General features: G+C 41.3%; 1 protein-coding gene across 6 annotated transcripts in view; it reads right to left on the bottom strand.

The window, feature by feature from the left end:
* PTPRM (protein tyrosine phosphatase receptor type M) overlaps window positions 1-21,606 on the bottom strand; it is a 546,095-nt gene that overhangs the window by 167,636 nt on the left and 356,853 nt on the right. For all 6 annotated transcript variants that reach the window (XM_056854227.1, XM_056854228.1, XM_056854229.1 and 3 more), the window contains one exon: window positions 7,894-8,026. In XM_056854227.1, the coding sequence (XP_056710205.1) occupies window positions 7,894-8,026 (133 nt within the window). The remainder of the gene's footprint in view (window positions 1-7,893; window positions 8,027-21,606) is intronic.

Below are 21,606 nucleotides of genomic sequence, written 5' to 3'. Positions count from 1 at the left end.
TGCCTCTCTAGGAATTGCAGAAATCCATAGAAGCTCCAGTGATTCTTAGAGAGGAATGGCATCTCTTCTGGATTTTCCCCAAAGTGACATGTCATCACTGATGGCCGCTCCTCCATTTCCCTGTCCCCTAGTCTCCCACTGTTTGCAAGGCTGGGCAATCCTACTGTAGTATAATTACACGTACTGTTCTAACTATAATATCCTTATTTGTAAGAAAAGAGGGGAACCCTCCAGGAAATAGAGTTGCCTAGGGGAAAAAATACCAGGAATGTTCCTTTAAAAGGAATTCTAAATCCTCATTAAATCAAAATTGAGCTTAATCATGCCTTTTCTTCATTCATTTGAAGCACACTAAAATAATACTTCAGTAGTAAAAAGGTGAAAGATGGAAATAAGCACTATAGGTACTACTAATACTCACAGCACAGTACTTTTGACTATGGCATCCCCACAGCCCTATATAAATAGGCCTAACAAAGGACTACAGCAAATGTTAACTTGCCTCCAGCTACATGCTGCAGGCATCCCTTTGAAAATGAGGCTTTCATCAAATTTTCTCTCTCATCTTCTCTGCCTGTAGAAATGTTTGCCAGTTTTTAGTCCTATTTTTCTGACGCTAACAGTATTGTATAAACACAAGAAGCTTTGTGCTTAATATTTAATCACATGTGGCGTATTTGCTAAATGCACACCTGTTAAAATTCTGTTTGGAGGGGGAATGCAATATGCTGTTTCGCTAGGAAAGCTGTAGCTCTGTATGTTCTTGCCTTTTTGAGTCATGCAAAAGAACAGCAACAACCCCCACTCCCAATCCAAGAACCACGAAGCTGAGCTTGAATAAAGAACACACTGCTGCATCTTATGAAAATATTTCAGCCTACCTACAGTGAGAACAAGATGGCAGTATATATTAAATAAACATAGTGGTATTTCCTAACTTTCAGAATTGCTCACTACTAATTTAAAATCTTATGACACAGCAGTTCCTCCACCTTATCATATGTTGTAATAACAGCAATACATGTAAATGGTATAAATGTTCCCATACTTCTATAAGCTGCATAATGATTTGAGGGGAAAATATAATTCATCAGCGCAAGACCGTCAAGTGCTGGGGTGTAAACTTCTGCCAAAGGTTCATTGAGATGAATCACTTTATATAAAAATAGCTGTAGAGGAAGGTGATTTAATTTCAGCAAACGCACCAAATTACATTTTGATGTAAGAGAAGAAAAATGAAGGGAAAGATCCTCAATGTATTTTTATATCAGGTTTTTTATTTTTTTAAAAACCAAATCATGGACTTTTATCTATCTGAATCCTTGACAATGAGATGTTGCAGTTCTTAATGCCCAGTTACAGACTATGAAACTGCTTTCGACGTAGTTGACCATCTGGTCCTGGTCGATCACCTAGCCTCCCTGGGGGTGAGGGGCAGTGCCCTGAGGTGGTTCTCCTCATTCCTCCAGGGACATTCACAGTGGGTAGCCATCGGTGGAAAGAGATTGGCTCCTGTGCCTCCCTAACCTGTTGGGTCCTGTAGGGGTTGATCCTCTCCCCAATGTTGTTTAATATTTATATGTACCCTCCGCTGGAGATCGTCAGGAGGTGTGGAGTTGGGTGCCACCAACATGCGGATGACACCCACCTCTACCTCCTGCTTGAAAAGCAGCAGATTGCTGGGATCTCAGCCCTGGCCTCATGCCTGGACACCATAGTGGATTGGTTAGGTGAAAACTGTCTGAAGTTAAATCCTTCAAAAACGGAGATCAACAACAACAACAGACTTTATTTGTAGTCACAGACCACCAAATATCCCCAAAAATTGTAATTAAATATATACGTAAATAGTTATGAACTAATAATACAAAAGATAAAGATGTAGTGGAGATTAAAAACTGGAATAAAGGGATAAAATCCTCCAAAGTATACATAAAACAGTAGAGATTCTAATCATAGATTGGTTATTCTAAAGCCTTAAGTGCATTTTGTCTTATTTTAGTTACCAGCCAGGCAAATCTAGCCATGCTAACAGATACATTTGGTATTGTGTCTGAAAAAAGGAGCTCTAGACAATGTTTTCTGAGAGGTCTGGGGCAATCCACTAACAAGGGAATAAGAGGGACTGATCGGAGATCATGTGGTTCGGTAGGTCCAGGGCCCAGAGGTGGCTGGCTTTACGTGCACTTGACGGAGACCAGCTCTTTTCAGTGGACTCTTTTGGGAGCTTAGGGGTGTGGCTTGATTCTTCCCTTACCCTAGACAAACATGTGTCCAGGGTGGCAAAGACAGCATTTTATCATCTAAGTCCGCCAGCTGGCCCCCTATCTGTCCTGCTTTGACCTTGCCACTGTGATCCATGTGATGGTCACCTCCAGATTAGACTACTGTAACACACTCTACATAGGGCTGCCTTTGAACACACTTCAGAAGGTTCAGCCAGTCCAAGATACAGCTGCTAGATTGCTGACTGGGCCTCCCTGGTCTGCACATATAACATCAGTACTTTGATAAAACAAACAACTCCAGTTTCAGCACAAAGATCAAAGAAAAGCAATTCCACTCCTATAGCTTAGATATCGATTAGACAGTATGATGAACCAGAATGTGGAGAAAATACATCCCCTCCTGCAAAAGTGTTTATGTCTCATCATTCTGCTGAAGGTATGAAGGCTGAACGAAAAAAGTCTTCTACGGATCTGGCCTGAACAACCCACCCCTTACTTGTTCTCATATAAGAATGCTCAGAATTTCCAGTTTGTGGCTGGGGTGCTCGAGGCAGATATCAAGGTGCATGAATAAACCACACTTACCCCTACCCTCTTTCCTCGCTCAGACTCCATGGCAAATCTGTGATAAAACTCTAATAGGTAAGATCATCAGACAGGTTTACTTCTGAAATACCCTCTCACTGGAAAAGACAATAATGCTAGGAAAAGTGGAAGGCAACAGGGAAAGAGGAAAACCCAATGAGATGGATTGACTCCATTAAGGAAGCCATGGCCCTTCATTTGCAAGACCCGAGCAAGGCTGCTAACAGCAGGACATATTGGAGGTCATTAATTCATAGGGTTTCCATAAGTTGGAAGTGACTTGACTGCCCATAATGCACACACAGAGATCAAATCAAGCCTGAATGCTCCCTAGAAGAAAAGCTGATGCTTGGTCACATCATGAGAAGTCAAGACCCACTGGAAAAGACAATAATGCTAGGAAAAGTGGAAGGCAGCAGAGAAAGAAAACCTAACATGAGATGGATTGACTCTATAAAGGTAGTCAGGATCAACTCTTCTTCCTCCCCCCTGCATCAGAATCACCTCTTCTTCTCTCCCCCCTTGCACCAGGATGGTCTCTTTTTCCCTCCCCCTGCAGCAGGATCACCTCTTCTTCCCTACCCCCTCACACTAATACTTTTTATTCTGCAGATATTCCTCATTCAAGACTGAAAACTGAAAACTGGCTAATTCTTGAGTTGATACTGACACTTTTAAGTGATGAAAATAGTAGACACTGTTAAAGGGAAGTAGAAGAAAGTTGTAGAGCTTGAGTCCACTTTTGCCAGCTGCCTTTATGCATACTCTCCCTAAAGCAAGTATGATTACTGTCCCCAGAGCTTAGTGGGGAAACACTGGAGGAAGTCCTCTATCCCATAGGTTATCTTTTCCAAAAAATTTTTGACTCACCAGTGACTAAGAATGAGCTTGAAAGTAACGCATCCTCAAGTCCAGTTTTACACTGGTGCATGTTACAAAACTGTAGCAAGTTTTATGGTGAGTCAAAAGAGCATCCTGATTGCAGGAACAGACTCTTACCAAACTTCAGCAAGGATTTCAGCGGCACAATCAACAGGAATGAAAATTAAATACCATCTCCTCCCTTGGCCAATGCGTTACTATGCTAATGTAAACAACTGGGCATTCATCAGACAATATGCTGCTGCTTCCTTCCCCCTGCTGTGGCATATGTTATCCATATGAACAAGTTATACTTCAATGCACATCCTCCATGGCCCACTATCACACTAGTTAAACTCACAAAGACCAGCTGCACTCTGAAGTCCTGTGGAAAATGAGTAAGCTCGCACGTTGGCATGTGATTTGCCCAAGACATAAAGTGAGCCAGCTTAATATTTAATGTGAAAGTAGATCAGTGATCTTCATAGGGAATTAGAAACCTTGAGCAATCAACTAATATACCCACAAAACTGACACCTTTTTGAGAGACGTATGAAGTGCTACCAATATTACTAAAATAATGAACTAGATTCAAAGCTGCATTTCCATATATTTACAGGGAATCGCCTGAGAAAAAGTGTAATTAAATCCCAAGATCGTCTTCCAGTTTCTCACGAGCTTACACAAATGGGTTGGATGCTCTTGTTAGTTCAGAAAGATTGGCTGGAGGTTTGTGGCAGCATTTCAGGTGAGCAAAAAGCACTGCACAAATTTCTGTGCCGCTTTCTAGAAGTGTGTCAAGAAATGTGCAGGAAAAATGATGACACCAGAAAATGTGCAGATTTTTTTCCTAGTCTAATCTCCGACCTTGTATCCCCAACTTCATTTTCTGATTCAGCAAAAGGTCAGAACTTATAAAAACATGGGTTGTATCCCACCACTCCACTCAGCTAAGAATTCCTACAAAGGGAAACCCTCATTCCCTGTAGGAAGACTTCCGTGAAAGATCCAGCCACAGAAAGAAAAATAATATTACCATTAGAATGATTAAAGACCATTTGCAACAGCAACTGTAACCCATTTCAGCTGTCACTAAACCTATTGTGTATATATCTGAATTTTGCATTAAAATGCCACAGACTGGACCACTTGTCCTCCATTGCTTTTTTGAGCCCACTGCTTACAAGTTTTTTTCCTAGCTGCCCATGCATATACGCCTGTCAGCTGAAAACATATCATGCATCTGATGACTCCATAAAGAATTTTGAATCATAGAATTATAGAGTTGGAAGGAACCACCAGGGTCATCTAGTCCAACCCCTGCACAATGCAGGAAATTCACAACTACCTCCCCCACACACACACCCCTAATGACGAGAAGATGGCCAAGATGCCTCCCCTCTCAATCATCTGCCTAAGGTCACAGAATCAGCACTGCTGACAGATGGCCATCTAACCTCTTCTTAAAAACCTCCAGGGAAAGAGAGCTTACCACCTCCCGAGGAAGCCTGTTCCACTGAGGAACCGCTCTAACTGTTAGAAAGTTCTTCCTAATGTCTAGACGGAAATTCTTTTGATGTAATTTCAACCCGTTGGTTCTGATCTGACCTTCTGGGGCAACAGAAAACAACTCAGCACCATCCTCTATATGACAGCCCTTCAAGTATTTTCCACATGACTCTTTTTTAGTTTAGAAGTAGTTGAGGTCAGTGCAGCAATTTAAAATTGTGTTTGATATTTTTTCATGCTTTGGAAGTCACCTTGAGAACTGTAGCTGGAAGGCAAATGAAAGGTTCGGATCCTGTGTAAAATTTCTGCATAAGCAAGAGGGAGTGAATTGGCAATTCCTCCATCCTGCAGCAAAACTCTTGACTCCTCCACCCTATTCCAGGGTATCTGCCATCCCCCAGAAGCAGTATTTTGCGGGCATTTGGTGCTGTAGCAGGAAGGAGGAGGCAGGGAAGTTTCACCTCCATGGATGGAAATCCTTTTCACATAAATTTGATGGTGGGTTCCAAGCCAGTAATACTACTAAACAATTTAAACCTACATTATTTTGTGAACTGTGTGCCACAACTTCATTTTGACTGTGATTATACTGGTACCACTGACCACCCTGAAATTCTGTAATTTGGCAGCTGTATTAAAATGTAGACCAATTTTTAAAGCAAGGAAAGTTACTATTTTGTAACAAATTGCTCAACAAAATTCTGTAACGCACAGAAATGTACAATGGCTTCTCTTTACACTTGAGCTGATGTTTGTAAACTTTGGGAGATACCGCATTATGTATTCCCAGCAATGTATTAAGAGTTTGAAAATGTTATAAAAAATACTGTTAGCACTTTGTTTGGCCCCTTTAGCTGTGAAGACGTCTTCCAACCATTTAAAGCGATGTTTTTAATAACATTTTCAAACTCTTAATACATTGGTGGGAATACATAATGCGGTAACCCCCTTTGTCAACTTTCAGTTTGTACTGAAAGGGCAAAAGTTTACTTCCCCCTTAAAGGTTATTTAAAAAAAACATTGTAATAAGTGAAGAGCACATAGGGTATTCCCATAGCAGGTCACAAACAATAATATAATCAGGGATCGTTAGCCAAAACTTAAAGCGTGTTACTTTTTGTGGTAGTCTTTCAGTCTTGTTTTTTAATTATTTGCCCCACACATAAAAATGCAAATAACTGGAAAACAGTGCCGCTTTCCAACCATACTAGAGCAGCACACAAATAAAATGTAACATTTGCTCACAGTTGAACCAAAATGACAATTAATGATGCAAACCAGCAGTTCTGCCTAGAAAGCTCCACCTTTAGTAAGAGATAACATAAACAGTGACTGACATAATTTTCAATATTCTCTCCAAGTCCTGCCTACCAGCTCATAAAAATGCACCAGTGTGGCCTGTAACACAGAAAGATACTTACCCACAATATTTATATCAGACAAACTAAACTTTGATGTAATTTCTTCTGAAGGATAAACTATGGCCCAGAAAAGCTCCCAAACATCAAAGAAAATACTGAAAACGGTTCAGTCTGGACACGTAATTCACATCCTTCATTATTTGAGACATATCTTTTATCTCTTTACATTCCATTTATGTCTACCACCTTGTCTACTACAGATGGAATTCAAACTGCCATATATCAAAATTATTTCTGATACCCCAACCCAGGGCTTAAAATTGATATTTAATAATTTAATATTTTGTTTAGTTTACACATAGGTTCCTTTACTTTCTCCATACACTTTCCCCTGCTTCTTTCACCAATTCCTTTCTTCACTGTGAGTGCTATCCAGTTCACTCTCGAACTCCAGGTACCCCACTGATCTGCTGGCAGCTTAAATGTACTTGAAGAGTTTTCCAAAGCTATCACTACATTTTACATCCGGAAGGTTTGACCCATAGCAACTACACCTGAGATCACTTAAGGTACATAAAGCCAACAGGAACTGCAGTGATAAGAGCCATGTGTAGGAAATACACAAGTGCAAATACACAAATGAAAGCATTTAGCATTTTCATAGGGATACTGAGAACTGCACTGTCAACAATTCCAAGAATAGCTTCCAGAGCTGCTATGTTCTACAGTGTTTCCCCGCTATGGTATGCAATATTCTCTCTCTATCTCTGTTACCAAAACGAAATTGTCATAAGTTGTCTTCAGCATCATTTAAAATAATGTAGTTTGCTTTGCTTTTGTAGGGAAAAAAATTTGTACAGCAAATGAGGGCCTTGAAAAGAATTCAAACAGCAAATCCACTCTGAAACTTCTGTCCTATCATATTGTCTGCTTTGAGTGAATATTCTTTTATATTCAAGAAGAACAATTTTCTGATATTTCTGTCAGGAATCAATATGCCTCTATTATTCACCTTGGCTCCAGGACAGAGAAAGATTATATCATTCGGACTGTTAACGCAGTATGAAAGCGCAGGATGCTAGAACCATTGACTTTAGGGTGTTTTGAAAGCACTAACATTAATTTCCTGAGAATGCTAACACATAGGCACTAACATTAATTTAATAAGAATGCTGCAGGAGGAGAGAGTCAGATGTTACAATACTATGCACCACCACTAGGGCTTTAGGGCGAATAAGCAGCATTTCTTTCCATTAAGGTGGCTGGAAACGTAGATTTATCACAGTCAAAACTGCTGCAGGTGATGCTTCAACATAAACATACATACACAAAGAAGAGTAACTGCTCACCTTTTCTTCATAACCAAAACAACCCCCAGAAATATAATAACGAACAGCAAGATTCCCGCAATCACTCCAGCAATTTTAACAGTGTGGTCTGTTTGCTTCTCCTGCTCCGGGTCTGGTTTCCTAGTAGCAGCACCTATAGATACATATTTTAAAAGAAGACAAAGAATTAGTACTCTGATGTGTTAAATAACAGCTGAGAGACATCAAAGCTTTGATGACTAGAATTTCTTAAAAAGTAACTGACATATACTGGAAAAAATATCAAAATATTTATACTCCTAAACCAAATTTTGGTACTATATCTGGTACCTTACCCTTTTATGTGAGCCTGTCCCTCCACACCAATGTTTATTATTATATCTAACCTCTCTGTTCATTTTACTATTTTAAAAAAACTTGCTAAAACACAGCCACCATCACAAGTTTTTATCCTAATTTGATTTGTGGAACATTTTCTGCAATTATTTTTTTTTAATAAATGAAGCAGTAATTCCTTAACATACTAGTTTAAACACCTGGAAATGTAAGATAAACCCATTAACCATGCATTTTACCAGCAATTGTTTTGTTTTTACACAATAGACTTTTTTTATTGCCTTTGAAAATCTAAATCTAGGTCACATCTGGTAAGCAAAAGACTCCTCCTAAGCAATTTATTCACAAAATGGGAAGCAGCTGATGATCACACCACTGGCACCCACATTTAATATCTGTTTAAATGAGATAACCAGTGCCTTACAGCAGCAACTGTCTTTATAGCTTCCTCTTTACAAACACACACACATAAATCACTGTTTGTTCTATTTGCTGTATAATGTGATACAACATTAGAAACCATGTCTCACGAAACATCCATTTTCTTCATTAAATAATTAAGGATTCACTGCTCAATTCACTATGCTGACCCTTTTAGAGGACTTCTGACTTTTTAATCAAAACATGACAGTATTCATCATTTGAGGCACCATGTCACCTTCACAAGGTGGACAGACAATCCTGGAAACAAGTCTGATTTATAAGCTTCCTCATTAAAGTTCCTTTAGATTGACATGGGAAGGGGCGGGGAGAGTATAAAATGTAATTAAAGTTTAACGTTTGGGGACTAGTATACTCCGAGTTTCATCAAGGACTTTGAAGGCCTGATTAAGTTCTAACTTTTTTTTTTTAATTTGCCTAGAAATCCAAGTAACAAATTATCATCCCGGGACATTTTTTTTTTTGACTACTCAGTAACAAATGTCAAATATTCAAGGGTATTCAATTCTAACTAAATCAAAGTAGGGTCAGAGTTCCACAACGTCTATCATCAAAGTTAATAACCATTTCCTTATCTGCAGTTTGGCATATCAGATGAAGAAATGTCATCAATTTTGTTTTCTATTAATGAACTGAGCCTCCTTTAAGTATCTTGATATAACAGAGGACATGTTCATACTGGTGTAAATCCCTGAGTTAGATCTAGGGCCTGGCAATTGGTAAGGGGACTTATGGGAAATGGCGCCCCTCGCCAGCGATATAATGACATAAGTGCATTGATGTCACTTTCCATGCACATGGAAGTGATGTCAACGAATCCTTAACCACAGAGTTTTGCCCAAATGCCAGGGAGTCCCCAGCATCCCCCTGCAGACACTCTGATATTACTTCTGGGTGCACAAAGAGTGACATCAGCTCAACAGCATGCTGCTGACATCCCCCCCTCCAGTTTTCTGCCATTTCCCCCATCTCTGGCTTGCTGAATGGCATTGGGGAAGCACCCACTGGCAGCAGGGGATCCCGTGCCCCGTTAGGGCAGCTCTACAAATGATCGACAGTATAAAAAAACTGTACACTAAAGTATGCACTGAATGGGGTTACACTGTTAGTTTGAATTACTGTTGAAGCAGTGTCACCATGGGGCTATTCCTTGCCATGCTGTCCCAGTTTTGCCTGATATGAAGCACCTCATTTTTTACTTTGTTTCTTGCCATGTCTGCGAAATGGGAAAAGTCCATCATAGCTTGTGTAAGTAGAAATAGCATGAATTTCTAACATAGCACAATCAAAAGCAATGGCAGGTAATGCGAAACTGGATGCTTTCAAATCTAGTCATGTAATTTTAGGAAAACCTATTTCCCACACGGACAGGGAAGTGCATTTCCTTTTCGCTATATTTCCTATGTTTTTATGCTTTCACTTTTCAACAGATAAAAAAACCCCCCAAAATATAATCCTGATCGCCGACATGGAAGATTCTAACTACCAGTCTACCCTCTCAATTTCCTTTTCCTTTGTGCCACAGCAGAGAGACAAGCATTTACAACGAAGCAGTAGTACCACTACCAGAACTTGGCCCTGGTGTCATAAAAGGCAACTAATCAGGAGCCTATTTATCAACCATGGGAGATGCGGCAACTGCATCTCCACAGCGGGTCTTAGGAGCAGAAAGCCTGGTTGCAATCTATCAATCAGATCATTTAGTACAGTATATTCCTCTGGGATATTTCTCTTAATCTCTTCTCCATATTCCAGACACCCTGTTCTTTCTATATACAGTGAGGGGAAAAAGTATTTGATCCCCTGCTAAATTTGCCCGTTTGCCCTCTGATGAAGAAATGACCAGTCCATAATTTTAATGGTAGGTTTTAATGGTAGGTTTATTGTAGCTGTGAGAGACAGAATAACCACAGAAACCCAGAAGACAAAAGTCAGAGATTGATGTGCATTATAATGAGTGAAATAAGTATTTGATCCCCTATCAACCAGCCAGATTAAGGTTAGGGTTAGGGTTCTGCTGTTGACAGAAGCAATCAATCCATCAGATTCCAAACTAGCCACCATGACCAAGACCAAAGAGCTGTCCAAGGATGTCAGGGACAAGATTGTAGACCTGCACAAGGCTGGACTGGGCTACAAGACTATTGCCAAGCAGCTTGGTGAGAAGGTGACAACCCTAACCCTAACCCTAACTGTCAACCTCCCTTGGTCTGGGGCTCCATGCAAGATCTCATCTTGTGGAGTTGCAATGATCATGAGAACGGTGATGAAGCAGCCCAGAACTACACGGGGGGGACTTGTCAATGATCTCAGGGCAGCTGGGACCATAGTCACCATGAAAACAGTTGGTAACACACTACGCCGTGAAGGACTGAGATCTCACAGAGCCCGCAAGTTCCCCTTGCTCAAGGCAGCACATGTACAGGCCCGTCTGCAGTTTGCCAATGCACATCTGAATGACCCAGAGAACTGGGTGAAAGTGTTGTGGTCAGATGAGACCAAAATCGAGCTCTTTGGCATCAACTCAACTTGCCGTGTTTGGAGGAGGAGGAATGCTGCCTATGACCCCAAGAACACCATCCACACCGTCAAACATGGAGGGGGACATATTATGCTTTGGGGGTGTTTTTCAGCTAAGGGGACAGGACACCCTCACCGCATCGAAGGGACGATGGACGGGACCATGTATCGTCAAATCTTGGGTGAGCACCTTCTTCCCTCAGCCAGGGCATTGAAAATGGGTCGAGGATGGGTATTCCAGCATGACAATGACCCAAAACACACGGCCAAGGCAACAAAGGAGTGGCTCAAGAAGAAGCACATTAAGGTCCTGGAGTGCCCTAGCCAGTCTCCAGACCTTAATCCCATCGAAAATCTGTGGAGGGAGCTGAAAGTTCGAGTAGCTACACATCAGCCTCGAAATCTTACTGACTTGGAGAGGATCTCCAAAGAGGAGTGGGACAAAATACCTCCAGAGATGTGTGGAAACCTGGTGGCCACCTACAAGAAATTGCCAACAAGGGTTTTGTCACCAAGTACTAAGTCATCTTTTGCAAAGGGATCAAATACTTATTTCACTCATTATAATGCACATCAATCTCTGACTTTTGTCTTCTGGGTTTCTGGGGTTTTTCCTGTTGTTATTCTGTCTCTCACAGCTACAATAAACCTACCATTAAAATTATGGACTGGTCATTTCTTCGTCAGAGGGCAAACGGGCAAATTCAGCAGGGGATCAAATACTTTTTTCCCTCACTGTAGGTCTACAACTGCACTAGAAGGAAATCTCAGTGGGTCTGTCTAGATGTTCTCTGGAGGTACCTTTCTTTCCAGAGAACCCTTCACCTTCCTACCTCCCTCCTTTCACATCCAGCATATGAGCTGAGTTGTAGTTTCTAAGCCAACATTAAAGACCTAGGGTAATTAATTAGTTTTAACTCATCTGAAAGTAAATAACTCATAACTCATTTGGTACAACCTAGTAAATAATGGTGATGAAAATTGTGTGCAAATAAAACTAGACTGCTTTCTTGAAAACAAGCAACCTTTTTCTGTGATGCCATGTACTCTAATAACGCCTTCCTTTAATTAGAGCACGTCAGCCTCACTTTTAGCTTAAGTCTAAACCATAGCTGGATAATTTCTTCTGCTATAAACACATTTACTCAGTGTGTAGTTCTCAAAACTCCAACATCTAAATTTCTTGTGCAAGTTTTCCCATCAACTGATGTAATGCTAAAGTTTTTAAAAACAGGCAGCACATTGCTCAATCGCCAATTAAATACATTTTTCTATTAGCCAGCCTGTGATGGTTTTTTATTTTCTATTTCAGACCATTATGTTTTTTAATTTTCTACTTTTTTTGGCCCTAACTCTTGATCTGTATTATACAGAAACCAGTAAATATTCTGTGCCTCCCGAGGGCAAGGTAAATGATCACCCCTTCAACAAAAAAACTCATATCCTTAAGAGGCATGCAATCAAATTATTATGCAGGCAGAACGATCCAAGTAATATCACTTTTCAGCACCTACCCTTAACTCATATTGCAGATAAGGTCAGGGAAATGAAATGTTATATCCTTGTGTGACAGCTGCATTGTGATTAGGAGCATGGAATCATGCAAAATAGGATAGAACTAAATTGCCCTATGGTGGTATACTTCTGCCTTTGATTATCTAATCCAAGGGGGTCTTCCACAACACAAAAGGGTAGGAGGGGTGAGCGAATGCATAACATTTAATCTTAAAAGAACTGATTTCATTCCTGAGCAGAAAACCATCCTGTGCATCTGAGGTGTGGTTGAGACAGGAATTGGGTCAAATGCTCAGTCGATCAATGTGGCATGCAATCAGTGCATCAGTTCAGAAGGTCAACCTGTATTCATAGTCCAGGAGAGTACAGAGGCTCTAATTCCTAACCAGGTTATATTTAGGAATGACAATATGCAAGGGAATACTGCGCAGTGTTGGACTACAGAAGATACAAGAAAGGGTTAATGTCTACAGTATTGCATAAGAAGAAGCACAGAAGGAGCCTTCCAGCTACTCAGCACAGAAAACAATGACCAATGGGAACTATGCCAGCTAATTAAATGCAGGGTGATCCTCAACCTCTCTAGGGGTACTACCAGAATGGCTATGAAAGTGGTACACCAGTATTACCCACAAAAATATTGCCCAGGGTGGCAATATTCAGAATGAGTCTTACGGCAGTATCTCCCGAGTACCTTCAGTAAAACCCTTCTGGAAAAGTAGTGGTCTTATGGCAGCAATTAAAAGTCACAAATCATATTAAAGATGCTGGCAAATCTGAATGACTGGTTAGGTCCGTATGCCAAAACAAACAAACAAACAGAGACAAAATAAAACAAAAGATGTAGATGTGATGAAATGGTAGCACAACTGTCACCCAAAATAACTCTCATTCAGTCTTCATCTGCTTTCCAGAACGCTGTGCTCATTTTGTCATTCCTAATGCAAAGTACACAACCTGCTGGGGGTAAAGTGTAGATGACTGGGGAAGGCAATGGCAAACCACCCTGTAAACAAAGTCTGCCTAGTAAATGTCAGGATGTGACTTCACCTCATGACCTGGTAATGATCCAGTGCTTGCATAGGGAACTACATTTACTTTTCTAATACAAAATCAGTTATGGCTTTGGTTTCTGGCATTAATTCTTTGAAGAAGTGTTGCCTTTCTGTCCATACGAACAAAAGGAAGGATACTACTATCTTTCTTTTTTTTTGCTGTTAAGTAGCAGCCGACTTATGGCAACCCTGTAGAGTTCTGAAGGCAAGAGAGTGCCTCTGCAGGTCTGGATTTCCTTGGAGGTCTTCCACCCAAGCATTAACCAGAGCCAACCCTGCTTAGCTTCTGTGACATGATGAGATCGAGCTAGCCTGGGTCATCCAGGTCAGGGCCCTCAATATCTATTCCAGTTTAAAACTTTAATACACTAGTATAGTAAATGACTTGGCTCAGGGATTCCTTGGTAACATTCTCCTTTCTTTCGTGATGTTCATTTGCCATATCCAAAAACTATAGTGTAAACATTAACCGAGTGCTGAGGGTCACTAATCTGAGAGAAGAGTACATCAATGGAAGTATTTTCATTCTGGCATTTAACCAGTGACCTGCACACCCTCCTGGGATAAATCAAAATAAAGTATGGATTTTCCAGCAATAGTTTAACTGAATGAGATGTAGAAATGCCATAAAAATGCTCCATCAGTGGCATTTGCCTCCAGCTAGGTTAGCAAGAATATACCAAGGAAAGCTGACAGGAAGAAAGTAGACTCCTCTGAAATGTGGTGTTGGAGGAGAATGTTATGGATGCCGTGGACTGCCAAAAAACAACAAATCAGTGGGTTATAGATCAAATCAAGCCTGAACTGACCATAGAAGCTAAAATGACTAAACTGAGGCTATTGTATTTTGGTCACATTATGAGAAGGCAAGAGTCACTAGAAAAGACAGTCATGTTAGGAAAAGTTGAGGGCAGCAGGAAAAGAGGAAGACCCAACAAGAGATGGATTGACTCAATAAAGGAAGCCACAGCCCTCAATTTGCAAGACCTGAGCAAGGCTGTCAAAGATAGGACATTTTGGAGGACATTGATTCATAGGGTCACCAAGAGTCGGAAGTGACTTGATGGCACTTAACACACACACCAAGGAATAAGCAGTTGCTGTTGGTATTGCAACGACTTACATATGGATTATCTGCACATGTGGTGGAAATGTCCTAGAGCCCAAAATTATTGGAAAATAGTTTCCATTATGTTGTCAAAAGGTCTTGACTTCACAGTTGTTCCCTCTCCAGAATTTTTCTTACTTAATTACATGGTGTCAGTATCTAAAAAGCTAAGGGTGCCTCCTTTATATATAACAACTGTTGCCAGACTTGTATTAACTAAGGTATGGAAAGTTAGAATAATTCCTACAGTGATGTTATCTGTGCTGCATTTTAGACTCCTGATAGCCTGACAACTTCAGATCTGACCTGACTCATGGCTTGGACTGCCCTCTCTTGCGTGGACTTTAAAAGAACTGTGCTTGACCTTGGATTGCCCTACTGACCATGCTTCTTGCCTCTGGCTCTTATTATCCATCTGCTCCAGCACAACATTTTTAAAAATCTGCACAGCCAATTAGATCTTCAATGTCCAATCAGAAGCCCTGTTGGGGAAAAAGCTCCACCTGGCCCCACCCATTTTCTTAAAACACTTGGCAGGTGCCAGGAAAGATCCTGGCAGGTGCCACAGTGCCCATGAGCTCCCCTGTCCTACAGTAAAATTTCCAGAGGATCCCATCATAGGTAAAAACAGGGGCTACAATGCTCTAGTTTATCATTAGGAACCCAGCCAGATTGTTTCTTCTGCTAAAGCGAAACAGATATTAATAGGTGGTACACATTTGTTTTCAAAACTGTTTTAGAAGTTGGTGTTCCAATGATGTCTAATCTAACTGACAAACTGAATATGAATTCCAGTATATCCCAGAGGCATGAGTTCTTTGTGCTCAGAGAGATAGGATGAAGTTTTATTTTAGAATACAAGCCTTGTAGACTATTGTACGGGTATAGTCAGGATCTTATGGTAGAGTTCAAAACCTGCCAGTCATCTGATAAGTACCACAGTGAAAGGGTATAGGTGCAAATAAGTGGTGAGATAAAGTGAAATTGGATTAAAACAATAAAATCTGAACAGAAGTCTGAAAAAGGTTAAAGACCAAAATAGGAAAATATGTGAAATCAGACCATGACACTACTGCTATGCAAAAAAAACAAAAAACTTTGATTTTGGAGTTGAGAAATAGGCTTTCAATTTCAAAGTCCCTTTAAAAATCCTCTTGCTGGGCAGCCCATTCCTGGGGGTGGGTATTTCCACGGTGGCTGGGAGTAGGGCACCCATGCCTCCTCCTCAGAGGCTTCCCGGCCACCACGGAAGTAAAAAAAAGGGATTAATTTTTTTAATAGAAAAAAAGGAAAAGATGCCCCATTTAGAACAGTGAGGCTATGACACCAAAAAAGGTGTCATAGCTATGCCACTGTGCGAGGGGGCGTTCCCAAGGCGAGCGCCATTAGGAAGCTGCCCAAAGGCACCTCGGCCCCCTGGAACACCCCCCCCCCCAATGCTGGCATGGGCTTTCCCTTCCGGAAAATCCCTGTGAACGTGGCTGTGCTGGCAGCAGGGGATGGTGGTTCCTGGACACCGGCATGTTTGCTCCTGCGCCCATGTAGGTGCCACCTTACTCCGTGATAAGGTGGCACCTACCCCGGTGCGGGGTCATGCCAGCTCCAAAGGAGCTTCAGCCCCCCCCTTCAGGAATGGGCTGTTAGGGGTATTTCATGGTTTTTCATGCTGGTTTGTAGTCCTAATATATTGCTACTTTGGTGCCATTTTAAAGTCCCTTTTCCCTTCTGTGTTATCCATCAGGCATCACACACAGTGAACTCGATGATAGCACAGGAGAACAAGCACAAAACTGGTTACATGATAACATTCCTGAAGGCAAACAAAGGCTTCCATGCCTGTACATTTAATGGCAGGTAGAGAGGACATATCCCTATTGACTACAAAATCAAGCAATGCTCCCTTTCATGCTGTGCCGCACTGTCAGTTAAATTACTCGCCTTAGTCATACGACACGACTTCTAACCTCAATTCAGTACTAGTTACACAGTTATGAATGACCAATTGAAATTAATGTGGAGTCCAAGGATTACAGCTATATTCAAGTGTGGATCTGAATCTCATTAATTCACACCATATAACTTTCAATTAGGTGCATGTTCCATCCACAATCTGCTCCAGCTAGCCAACTATGTATCTGTAGTTTGAGAGATGGAGTATCAAGTCTAGCTTCCTTCACAGTAGGGACGTGTTCCATCTTCTCCCAGACAGTTACCCTCTTGCCAACTGTTTCACACTCTTTTTTGCAAAGATGTGCAGAAAACAGTTGAAAAGAAAAGGGTGTTTGTGGAAGCACTCCTCCCCCTCTGCCCTTTTTAGCTCAGTGCTGCAAGACAGGAGCGATGAAAATTTCTATAGGAAGCGTATAAGTTTAATAGTGCAGACTAATAAAAAAACATTTTTTTAAAAGTCAATCTGGAAATAGTCATAAGAACATATAAGAACATAAGAAAGGCCCTGCTGGATCAGACCAAGCCCTATCAAGTCCAGCAGTCTGCTCACACAGTGGCCAACCAGGTGCCTCTAGGAAGCCACAAACAAGACTGTCATAAATGCTAAGAAGCTACTCTGGCAGGAACCAGAATATTTATACTCCCTTCCATCCAATCAAACATTAACACATACAATTAACTGGATTAGTATTGAAGACATATCCCCCTATTGGTATGTTTTATCTAATACTATATTGCTATATTTTTCTTACTGAGGAGGCAGCCTTCAATAAACTATTCTTATTTCAGAACAGTATCACTGTATTTAGATGTCATGATAATAAACTAAGATTTGTTTAAACCACAGTTTGGCCATTTCCACACAGTGGTTTCGCTGTGGCTTCTCTTCCTAACTGTATAAGCAGGCCTTGGATATATTGTGGTTTGATTCCAGTCCACCACAATAAAGCGAGTCACACAATTTTCTGGGTTTCCCAGTGCATATAAAAGTTATGTTTACACTATACTGTAGTCTGTTAAGTGTGAAACAGCACTATATCTTTAAAATGTACAGTAACAGTGCAAAAGCTTGAAACAGTACGAAAATTACCAAAATGTGACACAGAGACACAAAGTGAGCACATGCTGTTGGAAAAATGGTGCCAATAGACTTGCTGAAAACACAGGTATTTGTTTTCCCCCAAAGCTTCCACATAGTATTATCTGCTGACCATTGCTTTTCAAGATTTTCCCCATGGTTTCTCTGCTTTTTTCCAGACCACCTTTGCGATAATGTTTTCTGAAAGAAACCACCTAAAGGGCATTTTATGGAGTATGTAATGTATGCTCCTCTTTTAAAGTGCTGTACAAATCCCCACCCTGCTTCACCACATCGTCTTTTTTCCCCCAGAGGTGCCGCTATTTTCCCTGGCACAAGCCACCATTCTTTAGAAAAATTCAGCGTATATTGACATATCCCTATATTGATGTGGAAAACAGCCATACACAGGGTATGAGAGGTGGCATGGATTTCATTTCAGTTTTAATGCTGTAACTAATATCATCAGCCCCTACAGCACCTCATACCACTGCAAGTAATATTTGTTCGTGAGTTGGCATTTCCCCTAACTGCAACAGCTGGGTTCCTTCCTTTTCTCTTGTAGCCGTACAATGCTGTAGCTTTATTTGCTAATCAAACAAAGGGCGTTGGGGGGCACTACTTACAGTGCATGCTGAAAAGTTATTTTAAAAGGGCAGCGTGTTGCCACCTTTGGCTGTGATGAAAGTGCCACCCAACAATGATAACAATCTTTTTCAGAACACGTGCAAGGGAAAGCCTGAGACAACAACTACGAAAAAAGCAAAGAAATGGTGCTGTGGAGGAAGCTCAGATATCGGTGTTCTTCAGCTGGAATTATGGTGGCAACCAAGAAAAAAGACAGAACAGCCGTTTTAAGAGCAAATAGCCCAAATTGTACAAACTCTAGCTACGCAATTAGACACACATGTTTATAAATATCAGTTAATCTACTGCTTATGTCTAACTCGAATCCTCTGATGCTATCCCAAGCTCCCTTGTATTGTTCAGATACTGGCAAAGCGTCACTATGTATGCAGCTTGATTACTGGTCAGCAGTTGGGCTGCCAGGTCCCTCTTTGCCATCGACGGGAGGTTTTTGAGGCAGGGTTTGGGGAGGGGAGGGACTTCAATGCCATAGAGTCCAATTGCCAAAGCGGCCATTTTCTCCAGGTTAACTGATCTCTATCAGCTGGAGATCAGTTGTAATAGTGGGAGATTGCCAGCTACTACCTGGAGATAGGCAACCCTAGTCAGCAGCAATGAATAGGCAGGAAAAGGGAAGGGAAGCACAGGCCTGCAGTTAAGTGTCTTTTCCTCCCTCATTCTTGGATAAAAATCATCAGCCAACTTCTCCTACCCATTTTTGTGTAGCTGGTTCACTGCGCCCCTAAACATTTTTTTACTGTGGCCTTTTACAGCTTGCTTTCACCCACATTTCTTGCCATTTCACCATATTTCTTAACCCCCCACCCCTCAATAAAAAAGCTTTGATAGCGAAACATAATGGCCAGCTCACACACTCATACACTCTCTACTTATATATGGGGGGGGGGAGATTTCTTTATGGGGAAGAATGTTTGGCCAAATGGGCAAGGGCAGGTATGGGCAATATCCTTTTAAGTCAGGGGAAGGAACACTATTAAAAGCTGAATGCAGCTGGAAAAGAAAGATTTTCTCTTGTTCCATACTTGTCTCTGTAGACAGGAAGCTGCAAGGGGTGATGCTACTGAACAAACTGGGATTTCCACATTCAGACATAGTGACAATTAGTACGAATGACAAAAAAAAGGCACAAACTCTGACTTAAAGCCCCGGATTTGGATCTTATATTTTTGCTGCATGCACCCTTCCCTCTGGATGCTATGGAGGCAGTTTTCTGCTGCAGAGTACATTCTTCTTTTCCTAGGCACTTTGAGTCTCACATTGGAATATCACAAATGGGAGTGCCTCAATACCAGAAAGTGAGCTCCTTGTGTACCAGGCTTCATATCATCCCTGGGGTACTTGTCTGCCAGGACCAGCAGGTGGAAGGGATTCTGGCGCCTCCAAATGGCTAGCCTGCCTCCAAGCCACCTTCTTTTAAAAATGCGGTGTGAGTACAGGGTTGCCAGACGGAGCCTGGCAATGGGGGGAGGGCTGGGGTTCAGGGACGTGGGGTGGGGGTGTGTGACACTGGTGATGTCACCAACATTACTACATCACTTCCAGTTAAAATATAGAGTTTCTGAAGATTCCTAGAGCTACCCATCAACACTTCCAGGTTGTACCCAGAAGTGATGTACTGGCAGTATGGTTGCTAACCTCCAGGTACTAGCTGGAGATCTCCAGCTGTTACAACTGATCTCTAGCTGACAGAGATCAGTTCACCTGGAGAAAATGGCCACTTTGGCAATTGGACTCTATGGCATTGAAGTCCCTCCCCTCCCCAAACCCTGCCCTCCTCAGGCTCTGCTCCCAAAATCTCCCACCACTGGCAACACTAGCCGGCATAGAGGAGGCTGGCCTAAAAAAAAAAATACCTGTCACTGCTCAGGCAACAGCAGCGATCACCAGGAGGCCTAATAACCCTAAGTGTGGAGCAAACTGGAGCCTGGCCATCAGGTATCGTGGCCCCATTCCCCCCTTCCATGATGTACAGCTGGCCTAATGGGGGCAGGGCACAGAAAGCAGAGTGAGACCCACTTGGCTGAGCCAATGTTGGGCACAACTGCCCAGAATCTCCTGCTCCCTCTTCCACCTCTATCTGTCTACAATAATTGTTGCAGCTTAAGGCTCACTGAAAAACTTTGGAACAGCCCAAATGGAAGGATCTAGCACCAGAGTACGTGAGCTTTGCAACTGAGGATTCTTTCTGAAGCACCCAAAGAGAGCCATGGGGTCAAAAGCATAGGATCCAAGCCTTGGTTTAGTACATAGACATTGCAATAAACTGCAATTTATGCAAACCATGGATATAACAAGATGTCTTAATGCAGACGATCTTATTTATATCCACCAAAACTCCAGCGTTTCTCTCTTTATTTGACATTTTGATGAAGCCACCCTCCTGCCAAGGATTACGTAGGAGTTCATGTTCTGTATCTTCATCTCATGAGTGGGAGATGTGGAGTAACTATGGTGAGGGAGAGGTAATATATTTTCCATGTGCAGTCATTATATTTCTGATTTTATTTTAGTCTGATAACTGGAAAGCACTTGGCTTTTGAAATTCAATATAAAAGATCCAATTTGTTATTTAAAATTAAATTCAGGCATTCGTTTTTAATGAGACATTAGTTTATGTTTTGTTCTTGCGTTTTCAATTGCTAACGAAGCTGACATACTTTGGATGGGGCTGTGTGCCAACCTATACCATGCAGATGGTACAAGTATTTCAAATTTGGTAGAAAGTACCCAACTGTGCCCAAGGAAACTCATATTTCCTCAATTCAATTTAATTTGTTTCACCTTCCATAATAGTGCAGGGAAGAGGCCTTTGTGGCACAGTATTATTTGAATTATGAATTACTCACCAAAGTGGTTATTTTGTAGTTAGAACTGACAAGAGGTCAGCTTGCTCCAGTCATTTTTGCATAAAATTCTCCTTAACAAAAATAGCTTAGCTTTTAAAACGCTGACTATTATATGTTTCTATCAGATTTTTATACATAATCTGAAATCAGTTGTGACAAACTGCAAAAAGAGCATGGGTATTTAAAAAATAATTTCGTAGGTTTCAAGCTGAGGCATACAGCCAGTTTTAATGACTG

The sequence above is a fragment of the Euleptes europaea genome, chromosome 8 (genome assembly GCF_029931775.1).
Source record: "Euleptes europaea isolate rEulEur1 chromosome 8, rEulEur1.hap1, whole genome shotgun sequence".
Taxonomy (NCBI): Eukaryota; Metazoa; Chordata; class Lepidosauria; order Squamata; family Sphaerodactylidae; genus Euleptes; species Euleptes europaea.
Note: the sequence above shows the minus strand (reverse complement) of the source record. Positions and strands in the feature narration are given on the sequence as shown.